Source organism: Talpa europaea (genome assembly GCF_964194135.1).
Source record: "Talpa europaea genome assembly, chromosome: 2".
Classification (NCBI taxonomy): domain Eukaryota; kingdom Metazoa; phylum Chordata; class Mammalia; order Eulipotyphla; family Talpidae; genus Talpa; species Talpa europaea.
In genome coordinates this window covers 147,957,348-147,983,228 of record NC_140068.1, presented here as the reverse complement: position 1 = coordinate 147,983,228, position 25,881 = coordinate 147,957,348, and the positions used below count along the sequence as shown (strand labels likewise).

General features: G+C 42.1%; 1 protein-coding gene across 1 annotated transcript in view; it reads right to left on the bottom strand.

Moving 5' to 3' along the window:
* Window positions 1–25,881, bottom strand: part of MBOAT1 (membrane bound glycerophospholipid O-acyltransferase 1) — a gene marked incomplete at its 3' end in the record, with an annotated part of 103,309 nt that overhangs the window by 10,150 nt on the left and 67,278 nt on the right. Inside the window, exons 5-9 of the mRNA XM_084228023.1 lie at window positions 16,376–16,431; window positions 13,685–13,739; window positions 12,115–12,298; window positions 8,828–9,020; window positions 3,634–3,737 (exon numbers count right to left, since the gene is read on the bottom strand). Coding sequence (XP_084084149.1) covers window positions 3,634–3,737; window positions 8,828–9,020; window positions 12,115–12,298; window positions 13,685–13,739; window positions 16,376–16,431 — 592 coding nt within the window. The remainder of the gene's footprint in view (window positions 1–3,633; window positions 3,738–8,827; window positions 9,021–12,114; window positions 12,299–13,684; window positions 13,740–16,375; window positions 16,432–25,881) is intronic.

The window sequence follows — 25,881 nt, the reverse complement described above, 5'->3', positions numbered from 1 at the left end:
AAACTGAAGGAACAGTTTGTGGGTTTTTCTCCATTCTGGTTTGAACATTTTTTTTCCAGTCATCTACATTTTAAAACTAAATACTCTGGAGGGGGATTTTCCACAGGAAAAGTTTAATCATGTGAATTTAGTGTCTTGATGGAGTGAGTTGAATTTAATTATCTTTTCACTCGTGGTCGTCTATAAACTAGGTCAGTCTTGTGATATCAGCCTACAAATACCTGCACAGACTCGAACGCTTCCAATTTTATCTAGAATAGGAAGACATTTTATGCATGAAGAGGTCACAATACAGAAAAGAAACCAAAGAAATTTCACCCAACTGCCAATGATGCAGGTAAATCACCACAGAGGAAGAGCCATTCCAAAATCAGCCACCAACTAGGGTTTCTCATTAAAAGAAAAAAGATCCTTCAAAAGGATACCTGCACCCCTATGTTTATTGCAGACTTGGAAACAACCCAAATGCCCAAAAATAGATGACTGGATCAAGAAGATGTGGTACATATACACCATGGAATACTACTCAGTAATCAAAAGAGATAAACACATGCCATTCGCAGCAACATGGATGGAGTTAGAAGGGATCATGCTCAGTAAAATGAACCAGAAGGAAAAAAGAAAAATATCAGATGCTTTCACTTAGAGGAGGAACATAAGGGAACCAAATAAGGGATCGGGGAAAAAATAATAACAAAAACCACAACAAAACAAATAAAAATAAACAGACAATTATAAATCAGAGACATTCTGCAGGGGAGGGGAGGGGAGAGGGAGCAAAATGAGGTCGGAAAGAGCACATGGGACTATGGTGATGGTGCACAAGTGAATTTGTGGTGGAAATTCTAAGGGGACTACACCAGAGAAAAGAAAGCAAACACTGTACAAAAATGAACAACGATGTAAAGTATAGATAAATAATTTTTTTAAAAATCCTATCAAAGGTTGGTGTTATAAGCATGAAACTCAAGAACTAGATGTCTAATGAAGTTGCAAGGCTTCCTATGAAAGCACAAAAAACCTTATGTAGGCTACACATTTCCCTCTCTTAAATTCGTGTCATATACTCGGGAGGCTGGAGAGAAGGAAGGAGACAGGGTGATGATGGATGATCTTTATTGCAAAACCCCAATCAGTTTTATTTCTCCACATCTTCTAAGGCTAATAAAAGGCTACATATACTTCCAGGCACCTTAACGAAATCAAACTTTCTTCCTTTTCTTTACCTCTATACTCTACCTCGACGCCACTGAAAACACAAACTTTCTCCTTCTGGTTTTCTTTTATAATAAATACACAGTTGAGGGCCTCCCCTGGTGGCGCAGCGGTTGAATACTGGGCTGCAAAGCTGCCCACAGCCTCTGCAGCGCCGGTTCGATCCCCAGCTGCCGGCGAGGGTCCCACATGGCGCACAGAACTCTCCTGTCTCAGCCACTGCTCCCCTCAGCAGTGTATTCAGTCCTTCTGCCTGTTTTGCTCCCCGCTCTGTCTCTGGTGAATCCTCTCACCCTCCCGCACATCTGGCCTGTACCCCGGTTCTTCTATAAATAAATAATCTTATAAATAAATAAATAAACAAACAAACAAACAAACAAATAAATAAATAAATACACAGTTGACTGGCTTAACCTTTACCCTAAACACACATCCAACAGTGAAAGGATTCGTATTTGGTGCCCCGCCAAAGGCATAGGTGGACAGCCCAAGTCAAGGCACCCCACCCCTCCAAGGCAGTCCTAGTGTTTTGAGGAAGAGAAGAATTTTAGTGGAAAAAGAAAGAAAAGTCATAATGTAACCGGGTGGTCCCCAGAGAAAGGGGAGGTTCTAGGTTCCCTGCCCCACCCAAGGAGGGGTGGAGCTGAGCAGGGCAGAAGAAAAGCTGGAGAGGTTTGGAGGAAGGAAGTAGGATGGAAAGCCAGAAGGAGCCCTGGAGGAGCCACATGGAGCAGAGAGACATGTGAAGAAGCTGCACTTGCTTCTTGGTCTTGGACTGGTTGACACAGATGTGGATGAGGGACCCGTGGGGAGGTTAACAATGGCAGCTTTTATTTTGATTTTGATTTTGCTCCTTCTGTCCCAGATATGCTGGCCCCTTCTGCCTGTGGGTACCCACCAGGAGGTGACTTAGATGTGTGGCAGGCTTTCGGGCCTTGTTGGCCCTGCTTTGGGCCAACCCTGTTTGGCTGGGTGTTTACCCACGAGGGGATGCGTAACTTCAGGTGCTTGATTTGGAAACAATATTCTTTGTCTTTTCTTTGTTGCACACTAACTGCATTAAAGTTCCTTTAATTTAAGGTCTTACACACAGACTATGTTTTGTCTTGATGTAGCAGATGGCAGAACCTATCTGGAGTGGGCAGGTTTGGGGGTTCTGCAGTGCCCCTCACTCTGTGCTGTAACAACAACATACTTGGACACCCCATGACATCATGTCTATAGAAAAGAGAAGCTTGCAGATAATCTACAAGCTGAAGCAAAGGGGATTCTGGACTCCGGGACTAGTTCTTTGATGATGAAAAGGATCCTCAGTCAAAAAGATGGAGGACGTCGCACCTTTGGGCAGTTTCCACTCCTGTAGGCGCAAGTGGTCAGTCTTCCGCACCCCTGGCTTCCTGCACATCCCCTTCTGCCCAGACTCTCCCAGGGCACCCTGCTCTCCCTCAGGTGCTTGGAAAATCAAAGCACCAAGAGCAAACGTGAGTCACCTAACTAGACAACCAACACTTGAGTCTGCGCCCTACGGTGACCCAGCTGCAGGAGGAAAGCGTCCAAGACTTGTGGTGCGTAAAGCTGACCAGTCAAGAAGGATGGAGCACCAAAGAGACCATCTCTGAGGATGAAGGTGTAGCAAGAATTGTGGTCCAAGAAAAAGCCAGTAAAAGAGAAGTGTCACATTGATTCTGGATGCCTAAAGGCTGTGCACCAAGACCGTTCATTCTTTTTTTTTTTTTAAGATTTATTTTCATTTATTTATGCATACAAGAACGGGGGTGCAGGCCAGAGGTGCAGGGGGTGAGAGGATTCACCAGAGACAAAGTAGGGAACAGAACAGGCAGAGCTACTGAAATACTGAGGAGAGCAGCAGGCAAGACAGGAGAGGTCTGCTGCACCATGTGGGTATCTCCCTGCTGGGGACTGAACTCATGCTGCAGTGGCTGTTGATAGCCTGACACTGCTAAGACTCAACCCCTTGTGCCACCAGGGAGGCCCAAGACCATTCATTCTTAAAGGTGAATGCATGTGAAATATTTCCAGAGGAACCACAGAGAACACTTGAAATACTGAAATCTAAATAAGGGGCTTCCCATCTGTATTCTTGACAGAAGGAGAATGTGAACAAGAGAAAATGATATCTGTACTTTCTAGTTGAAAGAACAAGAATGTAAACAATGAAAAGATTTTCCTGGCTCTTTTTTCAGATTTTTTTGTTTGTTTGTTTCATTATTCCTTGAACCATTAAAACTATCAAGAAAGAATCTTTAAAAAAAAAGAGGAAAATATATTTCAAGATGCAAAATATATAGGAGGCAGCTTTCCCTCAGACCTGATGATGAACTTCCATGGGCACCCCTCAAAGCAAACTCTTAGCTACATTCACTATGCCAACTTGATTCAAAAGCATCATTAACTCACCTCAATTTTCCAGATGTTTAGGTTAGAAAGCAGATCCCAACAGAAATTTCCATTCTTATCCACGCCGCTGAACCCAAAGCCAGCTGCATTATTCACTGCATCAGCTATGGTTTTTAAAACAACGCGTTAGGATTTGGAACAAAAGTCACATTCCTGCTATCCAAAATAGTAAATGTCTGTGCAGTTTCAAGATTGAGAGATAGCCCGTAGTTTCTTTGGTAAAGAAACCTAAAAGATGTAAAGAACTTGGTACCATTATGAATCAGAAAAACATTTTTGGCTCTTTTGGCAACCTCGATTTGATTCTTTTTTTTTTATGTGTTCATCAGCATTTAGTCAGCACCTGCTGAAGTAAGAAGGTGCAAGATGTTCACAGAATGCAAAATGAGAATAAAAGAGACACAAAGAATCAAAATCCAAAAGCAGAAGGCTTCAGTGAATAACTCAAGGAGGGAAGGTAATAAGCCAGAGAAGCTCGGAAGCAGAGACCACAAGAAATAGGGGAGACCACAGAAATTTCAGAGCTGTGATTAAAGATGGCGGAACATTAATTGATAGATGGCATTAAGTCAGAAAGAGGACCAGCTCGAAAGAGAAATTAGAGCTCATTCTGGACAGGGTAAGCAGGACATGCCAGTGGGATATCAGCTGAGACTGCCAAGGTACAGATAGAAAGGTTTAGAATCCAAGAAAAAGAATAGAACTACATATGTAAATTGGGGCCAGCTGCCATAGAGGTCACACAGGGACAAAGCCACCCACCCATATCGCCAGTCTAAAGCTCCTGTTTCCTTCTTAACTTCCCATCACTGAACTTGAAGAAAATATCCTTCTGCAGTATTATATTTCTAATCAATTCCTTAGTGAAATGTTTGTATAATCAAATAGAGAATGGATGAATCAACACTTTTTTCATTGGAGTCAGCATTTTATTATGATAACCAAGAGGCGATTTTCTCTTTTCACTTATCTAAAGTTAAATCTATTAGAATATTTTCTTTAAAAATTAATCAAATGAAGTCACAGCACTGTAAAGTCTTCATCTTCCCTGTAGCTCTACTCTTTCTTTTTCTTCAAGAGTTCAACTCAAGATGGGTTTGGAAGGGTACTCTAAATACTCAGTCCTGCTATTTGCACGACATGGATGGACCTTGAGGGTATTATTCCAAGTGAAGTAAGTCAGACGTACCATAGGATTCCACGCATACGTGGAATATAGAGAAAGCAAATGAACAAACAAAACAGAAACAAACTCTTAGCTTCAGAGAACAGATTATTGGTTATTATTGGTTAGAAGGCAAAGGGGTTGAGGGAAGGTAAAACACGTACAGGGGGAGGTCAAGTCTACAGCAGTGGATGAAAACGGGACTTTTGGGGTGTTCATGATGAAGTATATACACAGGATGAATTATAATGCTATACGCAAGACACACAATGTTGACAACCCAGCATTACTTCAATAAAAATGTTGAAAAGTCTAAAACAATCTGTTCCGTGACATTGACTCTTGGCATCATCGATGGTTTAATACTGCTTATCTCCTGCGCAACTTCACTGCAAAATGATCTAGTTCTTTTAGAAGAAAGGGTGCAAAATATTGAGTTCTGCTATGTCATTCTCCCAATGGAAACTCGGTAGAACAGGAAGAGAAAAATGAGGTGAGAGTATGTGCCAGTTAAGAAACAAGTCATTTTTAATGGGTGGGAACAGATTTTTGAGTAACAGGAAAAACACTAAAACAGGGAGAGTTTAGTGGATCGCTTTAAACACAGACCTTGAGATCTGTGTTGACAACTAAAAACCATGGCTAACAGAGGCTGGGACCGGCACGGCCAGCCCTAACTTCCCACCTCCTGTCTCCAGCCTCACATCTGGCACATTTGGTCCCATCTAAAAGAACAGGATCACAACCCTCTTTCAAGGACTCTACAAAGCACTGTTCACAACAGTGACAATGGTGGTGAAGACCAGGCTCTTGGTTCCAATCTCCACTCGGCAACATAATAAATGTATGGCCTGGGCAGGGTTGTCTGATCTCTAGAAACCTATTCCTTTGAGTACCAAATGGCCCAAGTCAGCAGTCAGCACTCCAGAAAAGTTGGCCAACACCACCATCACCACCACCATCATTATCATCACCACTGTTCTATCTTGCTGTTAAAGGGGTTGAGGCTTAGTGATGTTAACAGCAAGATCACTCAAGACCAAGCCAGATCCCAATGGCCAGAAGTCACTCCAAAGAGAGATGGAGGATCAGAGGCAGCGACTCTCACCAAGCTGCATTTAGATGATGCTGGAGTTCCTGATTCCCTTAATGCCCCGTTGCAGTCCATCCAAGACTTGCTTTGGCCTTGGAGCAGACAGAGGTTCCAAGTCCCAAACTGGCTTTAGTTGCATAGCACCTGTCTCTTACATATTATTATAGATAAATTAATTTGGAGACCGTATTGTGGAGTCGGTGATCTTGACAACACAGCCTGGGCAAGAGTTAAGTCTCATTAATTAATAGGGTGAAAACAACCAAAATTGCACACCATATCCAAAGAAAATAGCGTTGCTAGTTCACTATAAACAGTAACTAGAACTGGGCTAACCCAGTGCAGCTCAACTGAGAGTCATTAAGAGCCCCGCTTTAAGGATTAAATTTATAATCGTGTGTAATTAGTACATCAATTATATGTAAATGGTGTTTTAAGGAACTAGATAAAACAATGATTCAGTTAAGCAGTTTAAATATTCCCTGGTATACTATTCATTGCCTCTTTATTCATAAATAATACAAAGGTTAATTTCAGAACAGCCCATGCAATCTGAACTGTAACAAACTTCAAATTGAGGTCATACAAATTAATGAAGTGTTTCTACTGAAGCTACCAAAAAAAAAAAAAAGATAAAGAAGGGGTGGGCTGAAGGAAAAGAGCTAAGTTCACAGAGAAAGCTAGCCACAGAAAGGGTTACTTCTATACTCTGAATATCTAGGGTTCTCCCGAAAAGGGAAAGTGAGACCAGACTCCCCTATTCAACTGGAACCCCGGCCCCACCAGATCCTGCAAGCAGAACCCACCTCAGGTTGGAATTCCCCATGAGGCTACGGAATGGCTGCCTTTTCTCCTTAAATCAGGAGCTGATTTAATCCGGGAGGCAGCCCGTAAGCCCTGGGGCACAGATGGAAGCAGGAAGAGTAGGGTAAGGGGAGAGAAAAAGAGAAATGAAGGAAGGAGGCTGCAGCAGAAGGGAGAGATTTCTCTCAGTCTCTCAGTCTCCTCTCTCTCTCTCTCTCTCTCTCTCTCTCACACACACACACACACACACACACACACACACACACACACACACAATGCCTGGTTTTCAAGTAAGGTGCAAACCACAGTGTCATGCCCACCCATTAAATGATCACTTTTTCAATAACAAAGCTGTTGCAGAAATAAATTCTAGCCTTTTACCCAGGCAGGGGAAGAACAAGCAGTACTTTAGGAATGGTGAGGCCAGGAAGGCTTTATTATTCATGCATAAGGTCTCAGACCTGGGTAGTCCCATAAGGTCTGAGCACTGGTCTAGAGACAAAGAGGTTCTTTTATACACAACCACTTTACATTGGTAAGGTTGGTTAGTTAGCATACAGATTCCTGACACTGGAAAAAGGCAAAGGATACAGATTTCCAGGATGGCCTGGGAGATCAATCAGCCTAGCAAACTGCCAGACCTTGTTGAGATATGCTTATTAAGGAAGCAAACTTTTATTTACTTTACATTTCCAGGTCTAGGACTCTTTCACAGGGAAAGATTTCTTTTTCTTAGCAGTTCCCTTTCAAAGCAACCACAGAAAAAGGTCTAGGACCCAAGGAGACTTCTAAAGCCTTCCCCAAGGACCAGTTCCTAGCCTCTCCTCAGTGTTGCAACCTCTGGGGCCGATTTCCTGGCTGGTATTCACATGTGTCCTACAGAGTCTCACAATCTTTGGGGCAGAGAAATGTCTTGCCTCTGAATTCCTCTTTGCACAGAACCTATTACCCAACAAAAACTCCTTGAACTAAACTGATGTGACCAGTTTAGTCAAAATTCCCTCACTGCAAATTTTAGAAAAGCTCTAAGTCCAGTCGCTCTGACCAAGTGTTATAGAAATACTGCACTGACTGAACTTCCCCTGAATACTTTCATCCTTAAGAATAACTTGGGCCAGGGGCTGGGAAGGGGGCAGAATGGAGACTTATGACTGTTCAATGGGTACAAAGTTTCTGCTGGGGTTGGTGGCGGAGGGTGGTGATGGCCACACATTATAAATGAACTCGATGCCACTTGACTGCATAATTCACGATGGTTAAAACAATAAATCTGCTGTATATTTTACCACCGTAATAAAAAGTGAAAAAATAATTCAGCAGCTGCAAATCTGGGGATTAAAACTTGGAGCATGAGTAGGGAGAAGTCAATTCATTAAGTCCTATGACCTTATTCCTGGGCTAGGAGCTACGGGACATGATCCATTTGATTCAATAGACCAAGTCACTTCTCTCTGACATCAAGTCCTAGTCACTTTCAGCAAAGATGTTAAACCTCTACCCTGGAAGGATTTCAAATGTGAAACAGAGAGGGCTGGTGAGGCTTATCAAAATCCTTTACCATTTTTTGGGAAGTAAATAGAAGCATTTATTGCTCACTTTAGCAAAGCTTTTAACTTCTCCAGTCTGAAAGTGTTTGAAAGTGTTTGAAAGGAAAGAGATAAAAACTTAATACTGACTAAGTTACATTACAGGGTGTGATAAAACCAAGTCAAACTCTCTACCTCAAAAAAAAAATACATCACTTGAAGTCAGTTTCTTTCTAAAGCACAAATCTGAACCACCAACTTGTGACCTGAATTAGCAGGCATGTTGGTAAAATCAATTTACTGTATATCCTGTGTTACGTACAACCCAGAAAAACTGCAAAAAAGACAGATCATTCTAGAATTTTCCCCTAACTCTGGTAGAAGCAGTTGTTGATAACATGGATTTGCACATAGATAGGACTGCTTTTCTCTTGATGGAAAATAACTGAGTTTAAGGACAGCAGAGTTTGAAAAATGCTACTTTGAAAAGGTAAAAAATGATCCTGGCTTCACTGTCTTTCTACGTGCATTGTGCTCTAGCTCAGCTAGCCAAGGAACTTTAACTTTTCCTCCCTCCCTTAGGTCAGGCTACTCCAGCGAACTTACCTAATGTCCAGGCAAAGTAATACTTGGGCTTTGAGGCTTGCATGACCACGTACAAGTAGCAGAGTCGAGTCAGGAAGTTTGCTTTATGAACAAACTGATCATCCCCCAGGAAGGTGACAGGAAAGGCCTTCGTGAGTGTCAAAAATAGAAGGAGGGACACCAAGGTCATGCCCAGCTTGGATATCACAGCTCCCTGAGGGGGAAAGTCAGAGTCACCATTCAGAAGACTCCATGCGAGGAAATCAACTTTGGCAAATTTAAAACAAGGCTACTTTGGTGATTGTCCCTAGAAGGGGTGGCGACAGGCATTTGTTCTCATGACACAAGTGAAATAATGGGCATGTGTGTGATATTTAAAAGCAGAAAGAGGGCCTCCCTGTTGGCGCAGGAGTTAAAGACAGCGCTATCAAGCTATCAGCAGCCACTGCAGCACGAGTTCGATCCCCAGCCAAGCCAGGGAGCAACCCACATGGCGCAGCAGACCTCTCCTATCTCGCCCACTGCTCCCCTCAGCAGTGCATTTCAGTCAGTCTGCCTGTTCTATTCCCCACTCTGTCTCTGGTGAATCCTCTCACCTCCCAACCCTGCCCTGCACCTCTGGCTTGTACCCTAGTTCTTGCATGCATAAATATTTAAAATAAATAAATAATGTAGAAAGACCTCCCCAACTTGAGGACTGAATGTATCTAAAATGGAAGTAACTCTTATCAGCAAATTCTACCAATAAAAGGGTAGGGGCCTGTATTATTCCAAGCATAAGAGAAATAGGTGACATTACAGGGCGACAGTCTTCCATCAGTAAGAAATAACTAGTCGCTTTCCACTTGTACAGTCAGCAAGAACTGTGAGACCTAGAGGAGGCACATGGAGCAGAGATACATGAAGAAGCCACTCTTGCTACTGGCCTTGGATATGCCCATGGGGGACAGGGAAGGAGACACTTGAAAGAGACAGAGATGGGGGTGAGGCCCCCGAGGAGGCTGACAATGGCAGCCTTTATCTTGACTTGTATTTTGATTTTTCTCTTTTCCTTCCAGACTTGTCTGGCCCCTTCTGCTCTTCTTATGGGTCCCACCAGGAGGTGCCTTAGTCTTGGCAAGTTTTTGGACCTCGGTGGCCCCACTTTGGCTGGGCATTTACCCACAAGGGGATGGGTAACTTTGGGTTACTGCTGCTTCATTTGGAAAGTATATCCTGTCTTTTCTCTCTGCTGCACACTATTCATCTCCCTATTGCATACTAATTCTATTAATGCTCTTTTCTATTTGATGGTCTTATGCACACAAGTATATTTGTTTTTATGCAGTGGATGGCAGAAGATTTTAGAGCATGCAGGTTTGGGGGTCTCAGGGTACCCCTAATTCTTCCTGCTAGGAGATTACAAATCTGAGGCATACAGCAGGGGGAGGGAGGGAGTGTCAAAAGAGAGGAGAGAAGAGCACTGGGACCATAGTGATGGATCACCGTCCTGTGGTGGTGGGAAAATTAAGGGGACCACACCTGAGGGAAGAAAACAAATACTGCACAAAAATGAATGACAATGTAAGAAAAGAAATACGTTTAAAAAATTAATTGCTGCCAATAAAAAAAATGAAAAAAGACAACAGCTTAGTTATAAAAGATTCCGTCTGTAGGGTGATGAGATGCGTGAGCTGACGCAGGCAGGCAGCGAGAGCTATGGAAAGGCCTCCAGGCCCAGCGAGTGTAGCCTGCACCAGGGTGAAGCTGTGTGGACATTCCTTTGGATGAAGCGATTTCACCCAGTTCCCTGACACCCTAGACAATGTCATTTCATACTGACAGAATCACAGTTCCCATCTTGCTGACAAAAGAGTTTTATTTGCAACCTGGGGTAGCAATACCATCTCCCACAGAGGGAGATCTGAGGCTTAAGTGAATGGACTTTTAGACATCCAAGGGCACTGCCAGGCTCTCAGGTACGAGCCCACCATGCTCACCAAAATTATGACACCTGCACTGAGGAGGCAGCACCCTTGGGTGCCAGTCCCTTCCCCTCAACATGTCTTTAAGCAAAATGCCACCTCGCCACTCACTTTCTCTCTGCACAATAGGCACGTCCTCTGGAAGAGTTTCCGGCTCTCTGATGTTACTTTCTGAATAAAAGCACGCAAAGCACAAAAGGAACATGGTGACAGGTACTCTAGAAACACCTGGGGTTACCCAGGTGCCTCCCAGCCCGGGTGACATCACTCCCACAAGGTTTTCAATAAAACAGCTGGAGCTGAAATACCTGACTCGCCACCAAGTGCCCAGGACACAAATATGTCCAAACTCTCTGAAAATATGTCCTTAATAAATCCATTAAATTTTCAAATGCTTGATTCTGCACAAACCTCAGCTACCATTTATAAAATATTTAACATACATATCCTTGGTATCTACTTTTTCCTCTTTCCCCTATTCTCAATTAATTACAAAGGTCCCTTCAATATAGGACATTTGGTCTGAATAAACTTAGCCCATTTGTAAAGTGCCCTAAAGTTGTCTTAATGTTGATATATTTGAATGGTAAAATTCAGATTAAAATTAAAATGCTATTTCAAAAAGCCATCTGAAACTCCAAGTCAATAAAACGAGCTTTGGACATGCCAGCGTAAAACTAATTTCCCTTGCAATGGTGAGCTCTGCAATAAAAAGCACATTTATTCTGGTCTTCACTCCCTTCCTCTCCCCTTTCTTGACAGATTCCTCTGGCTGTCTATGAATTTCCATTCATTTTTTTTAAGATTTGTTTATTTATGCATATGAGAACTGGGGTGCAAGCCAGAGGTGTTGGGGGGGTGGTGAGAGGACTCACCAGAGACAGAGTGGGGAACAGAACAGGCAGCCTGACTGAAACACACTGCTGAGGGGAGCAGCAGGTGAGTCAGGAGAGGTCTGCTGTGCCATGTGGGTAGCTCCCTGGCCAGGGACTGAACTCGTGCTGCAGTGGCTGTAGATAGCTTCATAGGTTGTATTTTAAGTTGCTCAGTGCCAAGCACATGGTAGGCACTAAATAGGGCTAATAATAATTAATATCCATTGATTGATGGATTAATGTTGATTAATATTAATGGATTAACATTCCCAGCCAATGAGCTCCTCTGTGCAATACACACAGAGAAGGGTAGCAAATAAATGGCAATCCACGTATTTCAAAGTTATGAATCGAGCTTTCTGGGGAAACTCTTGTCTTTTTAATTAGAACAGTAGTAGTGACAGTTAGCCCTGGCAACACGGCCCTGCTTTCTGGATCTCTGGGTAAATGCTTGGCACTGAACACTTACCGTGGGAGAAGGCTCTGGCAGGTTGTGGACACCTTTTTGCTTCGAATTCACTTCCAGCAATTTCATGTGTGTGTGTCTCCCCTCAATGAAGGCGACATAGTCCTTGAAATTGTTACAAGGGCCAGCAATGACACTCATGAAGTTGAGAAGGTAGCTTAAGTATTCCAAAAAAGAAGGTTTTACTCTGTGAAAATAAACAAGTTCGGTCTTTGATTTTTCCTATTTGCAAATAAGTACACTGGAAACACAGGTGTGGTCTTGGGAGATTATTAGTGGCATGATTCCCCTTTGCGCTCTTTCCTTAAAAATCAACTTGAGAGAGGGCTAAAAAGAGAAAGTTCATTAAAAGGAAATTTTAAAGGGGTGGGGAGTGAGGTGCAGAGACTACGCCACGCTCCATGGCGTCCTCTGCTGGCCGAGCACAGCTATAGACAGACTGTGGGGTCCAGGACAAAGGCATGTCTGAGGCAAGGAAATTCTTTTTCATCAGCCTTGTTGGTGTGCAAGAGAAAATAAAGGTAATAAAGCAAAGGGAGGGTGGGAACCTGACCTAATGTTAGTGATCGAGATGCTTTGAATTGGGAAAACTCTTACAAGACTGCCAAAATAAATACAAAACAAATGATGGGTGGAACCAGTTTCCACAATTACTGCTGTAATGGTCTCTTGTCTGCCTTGGCCTCCAGGCTTGAGGTCCTGGACAGACAAGGCTCGTGGCAGGAAAAGTTCTATGGGGACCAGTTCTGTGTCATGTTTTAAGGAGGAGGTGTGCCCTTCTAGCAGGATAGAACTCCGGAAAAGTTCTGCCATGGCTAGACACTCACTAGACATATGCCCTAGAGCATTTACACCCCCCAAAATGCCTAGCACAGAACTGAATGCATGCAATCTTTCAGGGGTTCTCCACTGTGGCCAAATCCCAGTTCCTTAACACCCGGGACCCTTTATCACCCCAGTTATCTCCAAATACTCTCCACCTGGCTGCATGACTCTCCCCCTGCTACCCCACCTGACATTTCCATTCCCACACCAATGCTATTCTACTTCACATCACCTCCCTTCCTTCCAACACCCAGCCAGCCTCTACATGTCAACACTGGCTAAAGTCCACTTCCAGCCTTCCTGCTCTCTTATCCTCCCCAGCCCTTATAGCTCTCTCCAGGCTGAATTCCTATCTTTTATCATTTAGCATTTAATCATACCTAGGTTGATAATTAACTGCTTCTTGAGGACCTCCAGACACATGCCCAATAAAAACAGCTCCTGAAATAGACTTAACAGTAAAGGAGATTGCAAAATTGATAAAATTGCAGAGCTATTTCCTCCTGCCTAACAATTCCACTTCTGGGAATCTGTCCTACAGCTATATCCAAACCCACTTAAAATGACCTATTGACAAAGTTACTCTTCCCTTACCATCTGTAAATGCCAGAGATTGGTAGACAACACAAGTGCCCATGAATAGCAGGTCTGTTATAGAAATGTCCACATATAATGGGATACAGATATAAAAAAATGAGGATGATCTGATACTGATATACAAAGGTCTCAAGAACATGAGTGAACTTACTTTATAGCAAGTCGATGTTGCTCAGCCGAGAGGTCTTCTGCTCTTCGACCTAATCCTATGAGAAAGGAAAAAATTAGAAATAAGATGTTTAAAGTGAAGTTAATAACTACTCCTAAAAGAGTCTTTATCAAAGACTTTTAAAAATAAACATTATTTATTTTTGCTTCATAAATCTTAAAGGATACATGTTTCCTATTTTTAAATGCCCTGAATCAAAGAGTGCCCCCCAAACTATGTATATGAGGAAAGTATAGGTTATTATGAGGGAATTCAGAATCCTATTTAAATTGCACAGGAGCACACAGATCCCAGAGAACCTTCCATATTCTCATCATATTATAAGTTAACTTTTGAACAATGGTCGGGTTAGGGGTGCTGACTTCCACTCCCACAAAACTGAAAATCTGAATATAGGGCCTCCCTGGTGACCTAGGGGTTAAGTCTCAGCACTAACACTGCTACAGTCTGAGTTCAGCACCCCCGCCAGGGAGCTGACCCACATGGCTCAGCAAAACTCTCCTGTCTCACCCGCTGCTGCTCCCCTCAGCAGTGTATTTCAGTAGATCTGCCTGTTCTGCTCCCCACTCTGTCTCTGGTGAATCCTCTCACCCCCCACACCTCTGGCCTATACCCCAGTTCTTCTATATAAGATAATATAAAAAAAGAAAAGAAAATCTGAATGTAACTTGACTCCCCCAAATATTTTTGTAAAGATTTATTTATTTATGCACATAAGAACTGGGGTGCAGGCCAGAAGTGTAGGGGGTGAGAGGATTCACCAGAGACAGAGTGGGGAGCAGAACAGGCAAATCCACTGAAATACACTGGTGAGGGGAACAGCAGGCGAGACAGGAGAGCTCTATTGCATCATGTGGGTAGCTCCCTGGCCAGGGATTGAACTCATTCTGCATTAGCTGCAGACAGCTTATAGTGCTAAGTCTTAACTCCTTGAACCACCACGGAGGCCCCAACTCCCCAAAATCTTAATTACAGTCACCACCTGGCATCATGGGGGACTGTTTTCAGGACCGTGTGAATGCAGAAACCAAAGACAGAAACAATCCCCATATACATGGACCCATGCAGTTCAAGCCCATATCAACTCACTAAGTTCTGTTGCTACACCAGAGAAAAAGGTTTGCCTCTGTATCCTGATTGTGTGAGGTGCAAGCTGAGAGCATGGGTGTGGAATGCAGTGGGGAAAGACATAGGGGACTTTCCACTTCCAAAAAAACAGGAAATGTATCCCTGAATGCAGGGAGAATACAAAGGAATGATAGGAGATTTTTCTTCTATGTTAACATATAGTCAAGTAAACTGAAATGTCATCTAATCAGCAACAGCTTTTAAAACTACTTTCACTAAGGCTGATTATGGTGACCAATCAAAGGCAGCTCAAAAACATGCCTAGGTGAAGGCGGAATGTTCGGGAATCTACTTGTTCTTCCCACATGCAAGAAATAAGAAGAAAAAAAATTTTTGTTCTAGAAAATAGGGTAAACTGAGAATGCTTTAAAAGGTAAATTTAGGCCAAAAGACTAAGTATTAAGTAAAATAAAACAAACAGGGTTAAAAAAAAAATACACTCCCCCCAGACCCAAGGCCCAATCAAATAGTACATATTTGGCAATCCTAAAAATTAAATTGATTTTAGCTAGTGGTTTCTAGCCACTACTAAGCAGATTTTCAGGTACAAATAAGATGACCAACTCACCCCAGTTTGCCCAGAACTTTCCTGATCCGGGCACTGAAAATCTTTCCTCACCTCTCCCAGTTCTGGGCAAACCAGTTGGTCACCCTTCGAAAGGCTCCATCATTGATATAAAATTACCCCATTCTCGACAGAATGACTAAGTCATCAAGTATGAGCTAGGAATACCCAGGGTCAAAATGAAATTAAATCAGCTCCCAGGCTTTAAGGAAAAACAAGGAAACTAGCTGGTGGCGATTGTAAATCTTCTCAACCTGTCAACACATAAAGAAGTTCCCAACCGCCCAACAGTATTTGCCAGGGCAGCACAAATCCACAGAATATACTTTTACTAATTACACCTGGCATGTCCTAAGCCCATATTGAAATCTTCCGCCCGGCTGAAAGTGCCATTCTCCTTCCCGGGATCCTTGCTTTATAAGTGGAAATCAGAGTTTTGGGTCATTTGCAGGAGGGGCCTGAGCAAAGAAAATGTTTGGTTTTATACAAACAAAAGATTCTTCCTTTCCCAGCTTTTTATAGTCAGGCTAATCTCATTAGGTAATTTTCCAAATCAAAACAAAAAAAATTTTGAAAAAATTTAGCACTAAAAATGGTTACCCAGCCAATGCTGTTTGGTCTTTTATTACCTCCTGAGTGTCTCTGAGATTCAATCAAAGCAAAAAGGATGCCATTTCTTTTTTACTGATTTGGAAATGAAGGACAGAGAATGTGAAAAATTAACTGAAACTTAAGACACTATAAACAGAAAACCCACTGTTCTCAGTGCAAATAGCTCCGCAAGTTTAGACAACAGATTCCAAAGGGCAATGATAACTAATAGATGGGAAGGTAAAAAGCTATGATTAAAGAGGCCTGGAAATTTTGCACAGAGCAAGATCTGCCAGCACGTGTGTGAACTCTCAGCTATATACACGGTAGAGAAGCAGGGCTCTGAATGTAAAGTTTACTCATGGAACGAAAAGGGGAATGTTTCTCACCATCGTGAATTTGGAAAGCCAAGGTTGTGATCTTCTGAGTGACAATCATCAGAGGCCTAAAAGAAAGAAAATCATCAAGATTGGCAAACGTGCCACTGGAAGAAGACACTTTTAATCTCTTTCTCTTTGTGGTGCTTTTTTTGGAGATTACTAAATAAAATACAAAAACATTGAAGTCAAGAAAAACCATTTTTATTTCTCCTCCAAGTCACTGTAAATGAGCAGGTGGAACCCCACTACACAAGATCACGCTGGAAAGTTCCCCTCACCTTGCAAGTTCCAGGTCTGGCACCATCAGCATGGCCTGGAGCTTATAGTAATGCAGAAGCTCAGACTCCATTCCCAGACCAGAAAGAGAATGTGCATTTTAACAAGCTCTCCAGGGAATTCCCAATGCATAGTAAAATGAAGTTGCACTGGCTCGGGAGATCCCTATTCCAAGTGTCCTGGTTCCACCTGGGTAAATATATATTTTGGCTTGTTCTACAAGGATATTTAGCATAATCCTCTAAATACATATTTAGCACCCTCTACTATGCTTCATTCTATTAAAGGCAATCTCTCCATGCACACATAGTAAAAGATAAATTTTAAAATGCAGTTTCCTGTAAATAAACTATTCAGTGACAAAAAAAATCTAAATTTCAAAAAACCACTATAAGAAAACTTGCCTACAAAGTAGTGTAGTACCTCATACAACAAGGATGTGAGATAAATCAATGGTTGCAAGAATAGTCTTTTAAACAAATAGTGATGGTATACCCAAATATCCACATTCAAAGAATACAAAAAATAATTCAAAATATATCAAAGACCTAAATGTAAGAATTAAAACTAAGGAACACTTAGAAGAAAACACTGGCATAAATTTTCATGGCCTTACATTTGCTGATGGCATCTTAGATGCAACACCAAAAGTACAAGTAACCCAAAGGAAAAAATAGATTTAATAGATATTATTAAAACTTAAGCTTTGGTACTTCAAAGGACACACCAAGAATGTGAATGGACATTACAAAGAATATGTGAAAATGTGTGCAAATCACATATCTTATAAAAGATTTGTACAGTACTAGCATATACAAAGAACTCACTCAATTCAATAATAAAAAGACAAATAGCGCCTCCCTGGCGGTGCAAGGGGTTAAGCATTAGCACTATGAAGCAATCCACAGCGACTGCAGCACAAGTTCAATCCCCGGCCAGGGAGGTGACCCACATGGCACAGCAGACCTCTCCTGTCTCACCCACTGCTCCCCTCAGCAGTGTATTTCAGTAAATCTGCCTATTCTGCTCCCCACTCTGTCTCTGGTGAATCCTCTCACCCCCCATACCTCTGGCTTGTACCCCAGTTCTTGTATGCATAAATAAATTTTAAAAAGTAATTTAAAAAAAACACAAATAACCTAATTTCAAAATGGCCAAAGAATCTGGATGGACATTTTTCTAAAAATGATACATAAATGGCAAACACGCACATGAAAAAGTGCTCAACAGTCTTTGCAAAGAAAAGCAAATCTAAACCACAATGGATCCCACTCACAACACTATGATGGTTAGAATCAAAAAGACAGTAAAAACAAGTGTCGCCAGGAGGTAGAAAAATTGGAAACGTCATACATTACTGGTAGAAATATTAAATGATACAGTGCTTTAGAAACAGTCTGGCAATTTATCAAAAGTTTAAACAGAGTTATCCTATGACCAAGCAACACCACTCCTAGGAATTACTGGTAAGAAATAAAGGTAATTCTATACAAAAAGACATGTATATACATATTCAGAGCTGCATTATTCATAATAGGTCAGAAGGAAATAACCCAAATACCTGTCAACTATTGAATGGATAAATAAATGAGGTTCTAATCATACAATAGTTATATCCATACAATAATAGTATATCCATACAATTATTCAGTCATTTCAATAAAAATTAATTCTGATACATGCATGCCGTAACATGGGTGGGCCTTGAAAATATGATGTACGTAAAAGAACCCAAACACAAGAGATCAAATATTGTATGATTCCAGTTACATGAAATGTCTAGAATAGGTAAAGTCATGCAGAAATGAAGCAGAATGCTGGTTGCCTGAGGCTGGGGAAATGGAGAGGAAATGAGGAATGATAGTTAACACATGCAGGTTTCTTTTGTGGGTGATGAAAATGTAGTAAAATTAATTGTGGAGATGCATACACTGTAATCAACTCTTCAAATATGCCAAAAATCAGTGAATTGCACACTTTAAGTGGGTAATTGTGTGTGGTGTGTGACGATCTCAATAAAGCCACCATTTTAATAAATGACGCCTATTTTTCCAATCATCTACCCTAGTTTATTGCCTTGAATAGCTTCACTCTTGGCCAACATGGACAAGATACAGGTTCTACGCTTTCCTTCAAACCTTCTTAGTCAGCCTGGTTTTCTGATCTCCATTCTTGAGGCTTCTTACTTAATTTGCTCTCTGATCTCTCTGGATTGCTGGCTCTATGGCTTGCTGGCTTATTTATACAGAAGACTGAGATTTTGGACCCCTGTCCAATGACAGTGTCCTGGGATGACCCTGGAAGGGCACCCAGGCTGTGTCCTGAACTCAGACCAGGCCCAGGTATGTGGGAAGATGAGGTCAGACACAGACCATCAGAAGGTCAAGTCCAAAGTGAGTCGATGGCACTCAGCCACTTCTCTTTCATTCTTCTCAGACTCGCTCCCAGTTTTTTCAACTTTCAGATAATGAGCATGCAATATTTTCATGAATATAAACCAATCAGATAAACTACTTTGAAAATACCCTTTGAAATCTTAACACCTAGGTCAAACTTCTATCTTTTTTTGCAAAAACCCAATGGCTAGGGGCCTCCCCGGTGGCGCAGCGGGTTGAGTGCAGTGCTGTGAAGCTGTCCGCAGCCTCTACAGCGTGAGTTAGATTCCCGGCCGGCCAGGGAGCAACCCTCATGGCGCAGTAGACCTCTCCTGACTCGCCCGCTGCTCCCCTCAGCAGTGCATTCAGTCAGTCTGCCTGTTCTGCTCCCTGCTCTGGCTCTGGTGAATCCTCTCACCCTCCCGTGCCTCTGTCTGTACCCCTGCTCTTGTATAAAAATAAAAAAATAAAAAGTCCAATGGCTAATATGGCCCAGAGGCTAAAAGAGGGGAAGTAGGTCTGACTGTGAAGGGAAAGGGAAGCTGTTGGCTAAGCCTGGTGAGAAGCAGGTGTGGCAACAAGGGACTAGCCCAGGAGCCACACACAAGCTCACAATAAGCACCAGCTTTGACTCTATTGTTGGAGAGGAAAAGAAGGGGCTGTTGGGAAGTAGGAGAGGGAAGTAGGTAAGGAAGGAGGGAGCAAGGAGGGCAGACCACTCTTTCCAAACACTGAGGTTTGGGACCTAGGAATGAGGTCTATATTAAAACTTTCTATAAGACCAATTTGGTTCTATAGACTCTATATAAGTCTTCAGTTCACCTTCCTGATATTCGACAAGATTTCAGCTCCAGAATGCATAATAGATGCCGAGAGAGGTTTTTCTTTTTTTTTAAGATTTATTTACCTATACAAGAACTGGGGTACAGGCCAGAAGTGCGAGAGGGTGAGAGAATTCACCAGAGACAGAGCAGGGAGCAGAACAGGCAGATGACCGAAAACACTGCTGAGGGGAGCAGCAGCGAGAGAGGTTTATTCTTAAATGAAAGCACTTTGAGCATCACAATCAAGGTAGTTTCCAAATATGACTTTCAAAGCACAGCTATTTTCTTTCCGAAATCTTTGTTTTTTTTCCCCTCCTGTAGGACTGAGAGTCCCAGGAGTTCATAATAGTACCTAAGCCCCAGCCTTACTTACACAAAGTCCAGCCCATTTTTAAGCACACATTCTGGCGACTATGCAATCTGCAAACCAAGTAAGTTCCCACATGGAATTTAATTCATAACTTCCATTTTAAAAGGCTAAAAATAGATATATCAATAAAGAGATTGTGTCATGGACTTAAGTCTATATTTCTATCTCTATAGAAATTTAGCATCTGGCTTCCTCTACCTGGGGTTAGGTTTTTGTTTTGTTTTGTTTTAAAGATTTATTTATTTATTTATACAAGCACTGGGTACAGTCAGAAGCATGGGAGGGTGAGAGAATTCACCAGAGCCAGAGCGGGGAACAGAACAGCAGACTGACTAAGTACAAGGCTGAGGGGAGCAGCAGGCGCGGCAGGAGAGGTCTGCGCACCATGTGGGATCCTCGCCGGCGGCTGGGGATTGAACCAGCGCTGCAGAGGCTGCAGGCAGCCTCGCAGCCCAGTGCTCAACCACTGCGCCACCAGGGGAGGCCCTACCTGGGGTTAGTTTTAAGGTATTCCATAATTAGGCACAGGTTCCTCAAAGTCCTAATAGTCACATTGGCAGGAGCCATGACAACACACCACTCAGATCTGCACCTGGAAGACCATAACCCATAGGTGCCTCTGATGCCACCTTCATGCTCATGCTAAGGCGACACTTCCTTGGGGTAGCTCTCAGCCAAAGACCAAGAGCAGCAGGATACCCAGGTGGGTCCCTCCCTACAGGGCGGGGCCTTCTTCTGCTCCAGGAATTTTAGCTCTCATTGAACTACAGATAGCTTTATTAACTACATGATAGTCCAAGCCCTCTCTTCCTTCCATCTTTCTCTCATCTCAGGGGTCAGACAGGCATTTCAATCTGATGTTGCCCTTGGCCTATCCAGTTGTCTCCCCCATTTTCTTTCATAGACATTTCAACAAATATACATCTGTTCCCACCTTAGTACCTGCTTCTCTGCCAGACTAATATAATACAGAATACAGACTATCCACATCATTGCCAACAAATGACAATTATTCACTATGCAATATGTACCATTGGGTTGATGGAAAAGACATGCAGTCATTTTTATCTTTTAATTTTTTAAAGATTTATTTATTTATGCATACAAGAACTGGGGAATAGGCCATAGGTACAGGGGGTGAGAGGATCCACCAGAGACAGAGTGGGGAACAGAACAGGCAGATCTGCTGAAATACACTGCTGAGGGGAGCAGCAGGGGAGACAGGAGAGGTCTGCTGTGCCATGTGGGTCAGCTCCCTGGCTGGCCAGGTATTAAGCTCATGTTGCAGAGGCTGCGGACAGCTGCACAGTACTGTGCTCAACCCCTTGCACCACCAGGGAGGCCCCATAGTCATTTTGAGAAATGATGTCCTTTTTTTGAAAAACAATTAACATGCAGTGGCTCAAATATTGTTATATACATTATGGAGACTTTACTTCCAACAATACGTTGCTTCTGTTTTAAACAGCTGAAGAAGCTTTTAGTAAATGAACAAACAACTCACCCATGTGATCATGGGTTTATAGAACACAATACGTTGATAACTTGTGAAAAAGTGGATGCAAAATGCATACACTAGAGAATCTGTCCACTATACGGAGATGGAGTTAGGATCCTCCTACGTGCTTTTCTGTGGGTGAGAAGAAAGACACCATATGCTCCAGCTCAGAGGAAGCCACCTTGGAATACTTTTTCATTGATCTATTCATTTAAACTCGTGGGTGGATCAGATGTCAAACTCAGATTGTACAAGTTACTGACATTTGAGAATCAAATCCGTAAAGTTACTAGCTGAAGAGAAAACTCAAATACCATTCATAATGAATTTCCATCAAACCAAAAATAATCCAAGATGGGGTTTATTGGCTTGTAACTGGAATTCAAGCTTCCTTTTTGCAAAAATGCAAAACCCAGCATATACAAGTACATACCAAAAGCACAGGAGGGACATAAAAAGGCTCCTTGATGCAACCAAAGAACTTCCTCAGTACAATGAGCCTTAGAACTTGAAAGATCAGATTTTCCACCCCCGAGAAGTGTGCCCTGTCTCAGATTTGCACATACTAGTCCCTCACAGACCCTGTACTTGAATCCACAGGAAAAATCTGACCATCAAAATCAAAATTTGAGCCCAGTATGTTGGGGAAGAGCTATTTCACTTTTGTCCTATGCAATATTTTCATGATTAATAATTTTTTCCTGAATCTAAGATTATTAGTCTAATTTGGATTAAGAAACATAGGGGGAAATGAAGAAAGTGGAAACAGACAGGAGATATGCTTAGAGTAAAAAGAACAAGGCCACCCTCCCCATGCATGTCCACAGGCTCATTATATCACATCAGTGTCTTGTGATATAGACTCTGGCAGAAGTGCTCCCCATTCTTCTATTTCCTTTTCTCATGTCATTGGCAACACAAAATAATAACCTGTTTTTAACACATTAAATGTAAACCCAGTTCAAGCAATATGCCCCTAAAACCAACCTATATGACCTTAATCTTGGACCTAAGGTAGTTAAGTTCTCTGTCCTGGTAAAGGATGAGATAATGAAGGATGAGAATAATGCAGAAGGATGAGATAATGCAGCCATCAGTTACAGGGGGCTCAAACGAGTCAGCCAATTCCACAGCTGAAGGTCCAGTCTCAAACCAGGTCTGATATACAAGGATCTTATTTTCTCCAAAGGATAATTTTAGATTTAAAGGGTAACATACTTGATTTTTTTATTACTTGTTTGTAATAAAAATCCACCTGGTTGGGAAAAAAATCTTGGCACTTCATACAACTGATAAGGACTGATCACAAAGATATACAAAGAACTCACATGACTCAATAAGAACAAAGTAAACAATCCAGTCAAGAAATGGGCAGAAGAGGCATGACAGACCTTTCCTGCCGCGCCCGCTTCTCCCCTCAGCAGTGTACTTCATCAGTCTGCCTGTTCTGTTCCCCGCTCTGGCTCTGGTGAATCCTCTCACCCTCCCGTGCTTCTGACTGTACCCAGTGCTTGTATAAATAAATAAATAAATCTTAAAAAAAAAAAATGGGCAGAAGAACTGAAAAGACACTTCTCCAAAGATGAAATGCAAATGGCCAACAGGCATATGAAAAACATCCCTTCAACATCCCTTATAATCAGGGAAATGCAAATCAAACCCACATTGAAATACCACCTTACAACAGTAAGAATGGCACATATCGGGCCTCCCTGGTGGCGCAGGCAGTTGAGCGCCGCATTGTGAGGCTGTCCACAGTGTCTGTGGCGTGTGTTTGATCCTGGCCGGCTGGGGAGAGACCCACATGGCACAGCAGACCGCTCCTGTCTCGCCCGCTGATCCCCTCAGCAGTGTATTTCATCAGTCTGCATGTTCTGTTCCCCACTCTGTCTCTGGTGGGTCCACTCACCCTCCCACGCCTCTGGCCTGTACCCCAGTTCTTGTAAAAATAAATAAAATCTTCAAAAAATTTTTAAAAAAAGAATGGCACATATCAAAAAAACTAGCAACAACAAATGTTGGCGAGGAGGTGGTGAAAAAGGAATTCTCCGACATTGCTGGTGGGAGTGCAAACTAGTCCAACCACTATGGAAAGCTGTCTGCAGGTTCCTCAGTCTACTAAAAATGGAGCTACCATATGACCCGGCAATTCCACTCCTAGGGATCTACCCAAAGGACACAAAAACATTGATTCAAAAGACCACCTGTACTCTTATGTTTACTGCAGCACTATTTACAATAGGTAAAACCTGGAAACAACCCAAATGCCCAAAAATAGATGACTGGATCAAGAAGATGTGGCTTATATACACAATGGGAATACTATTCAGCAATCAAAAAAGATAAACTCATGCCACTTGCAGCAACTTGAATGGAGCTAGAAAGAATTATGCTCAGTGAAATAAGTCAGAATGAAAATGAAAAACATTGGATGGTTTCACTTACAGGAGGAATACAGGTGAACCAAATAAGGCATCAGAGAAAAAAATAATAACAAAAGAAATAACAACACAACAACAACAAAAAATAAATAAACAACTATAAACCAGAGACATCCTGCAGGGGAGGAGGAGGGAGAGGGATCAGAGGGAGGGAGGGAGGAGCACAGAGGACTGAGCTGATGGTGCACGGGTGCACTGGGGAAGGAAATTCTATGGGACTACATCTGGGGGGAGGGGGAGCAAACACTGTTTAAAAATGAACAATGACATAAATGTATATAAATTAAAAAAAAATCCACCTGGAATATTCACATACTAGAAAAGCAAAGAGTGGAGAGAGCAAGAAGTCTGACAGGGTGGGAGGACATAAGTACAACAAATGTCCAATCAGTTGCAACTTAGAAAGGACAGCACCCAGCACAACTCCCCAGACACCTGGATACAGTGGGCAGTGCACAGCAGTAGACTGGAAGCAGCATCTCTGTCCACTTTAGAGCTTTAGTGGAAAGCTCCCAAACTCCAACAATGCCAGCATGGGGTAGAAAGTACGGGACTCCAGGAGTTATACTAAAGGAAATGTTTCATTCTATCAGCCTTCCTAGAACCACAACTGAAGGCAGGGAACTCCTCCAAACTCATCAGAACCATCCAGTGGTGGATCAGGGTAAGATAGACTTGGCCTCTTTCCATCAATCTTATCAACGATTTCATCTCTCTGCTTTGGCACTCAGCAACAAAATCACCAGGTCTCCATTTTAACAGGCGCTCACCAAACATACTTGTTATAACATATGCTTGTGTCCTGGGAATTCAATTCCAAGAGACTGTGCTAACTATTGAGAAGTTGGCAGCAACAACATGAAATAAGCAAATCTTGAAATCTCTTTGCAAATATCTTTTTTCCATATATAGTAAGGACCTCTGGAATCCAGTGGTTTGCACACACTGGGCTGGTCAGTGGGGTGATCAGGATGTCATAAACCAACACAGGAGGATGTTTTCCATGGAACAGCAGGGCAATTGGCCTCCACTAGAAAGGGATACAGGCAGGTGAAATTTCTATTTCTACTGGGTAATAGGGAACACAAATGGTTATTGTTCAACTCATGTACGTTATATTCACCATTATCTTTTAAGATGCATGCAAATATATTAAAATAACATCTAGGATTTCTCATTTGTTATAGTCATACAAGTGAATAAAACAAATATTGAAATACCAACAAAGTCCCCCAGCAGAACCACAGTCCTAGCATTTCATTTTCTTCTACTCTTTTTCCTACCTATGTCTACATTCATAAACATGGAATTTTAATACATGTATTTGTCTTATGGTTTTTATTTTCCATTGTACCTAGGCATTTCCTGGTGTCATTTAAACACTCTTTGAAGACACTGTTTTCATTGTACACATATTTAATTATTGCACCATGATTTAATTATTTGCTTCATTTGGGATCATTTGGGATATTTCTAGTTTGTTTGTTTGTTTGTTTGTTTGTTTGTTTTGCTATTATTGACAACTTATAAATAAATGTGATTTCCTTAAGGGAAGTCAGCTCCAAAGAACTTACTCTATTTAGAATATAAACGTTTAAAAAATTCTTACTTAAAATTTGTGGCTAAACTGCCTTCCAGAATAGTTGTACCAAGTTATATTCCCACTAGCAGTACATAACAATTCTCAATTCATAATGTTTTCAAAAATTTATGGGCAACTCAAATGGTGAA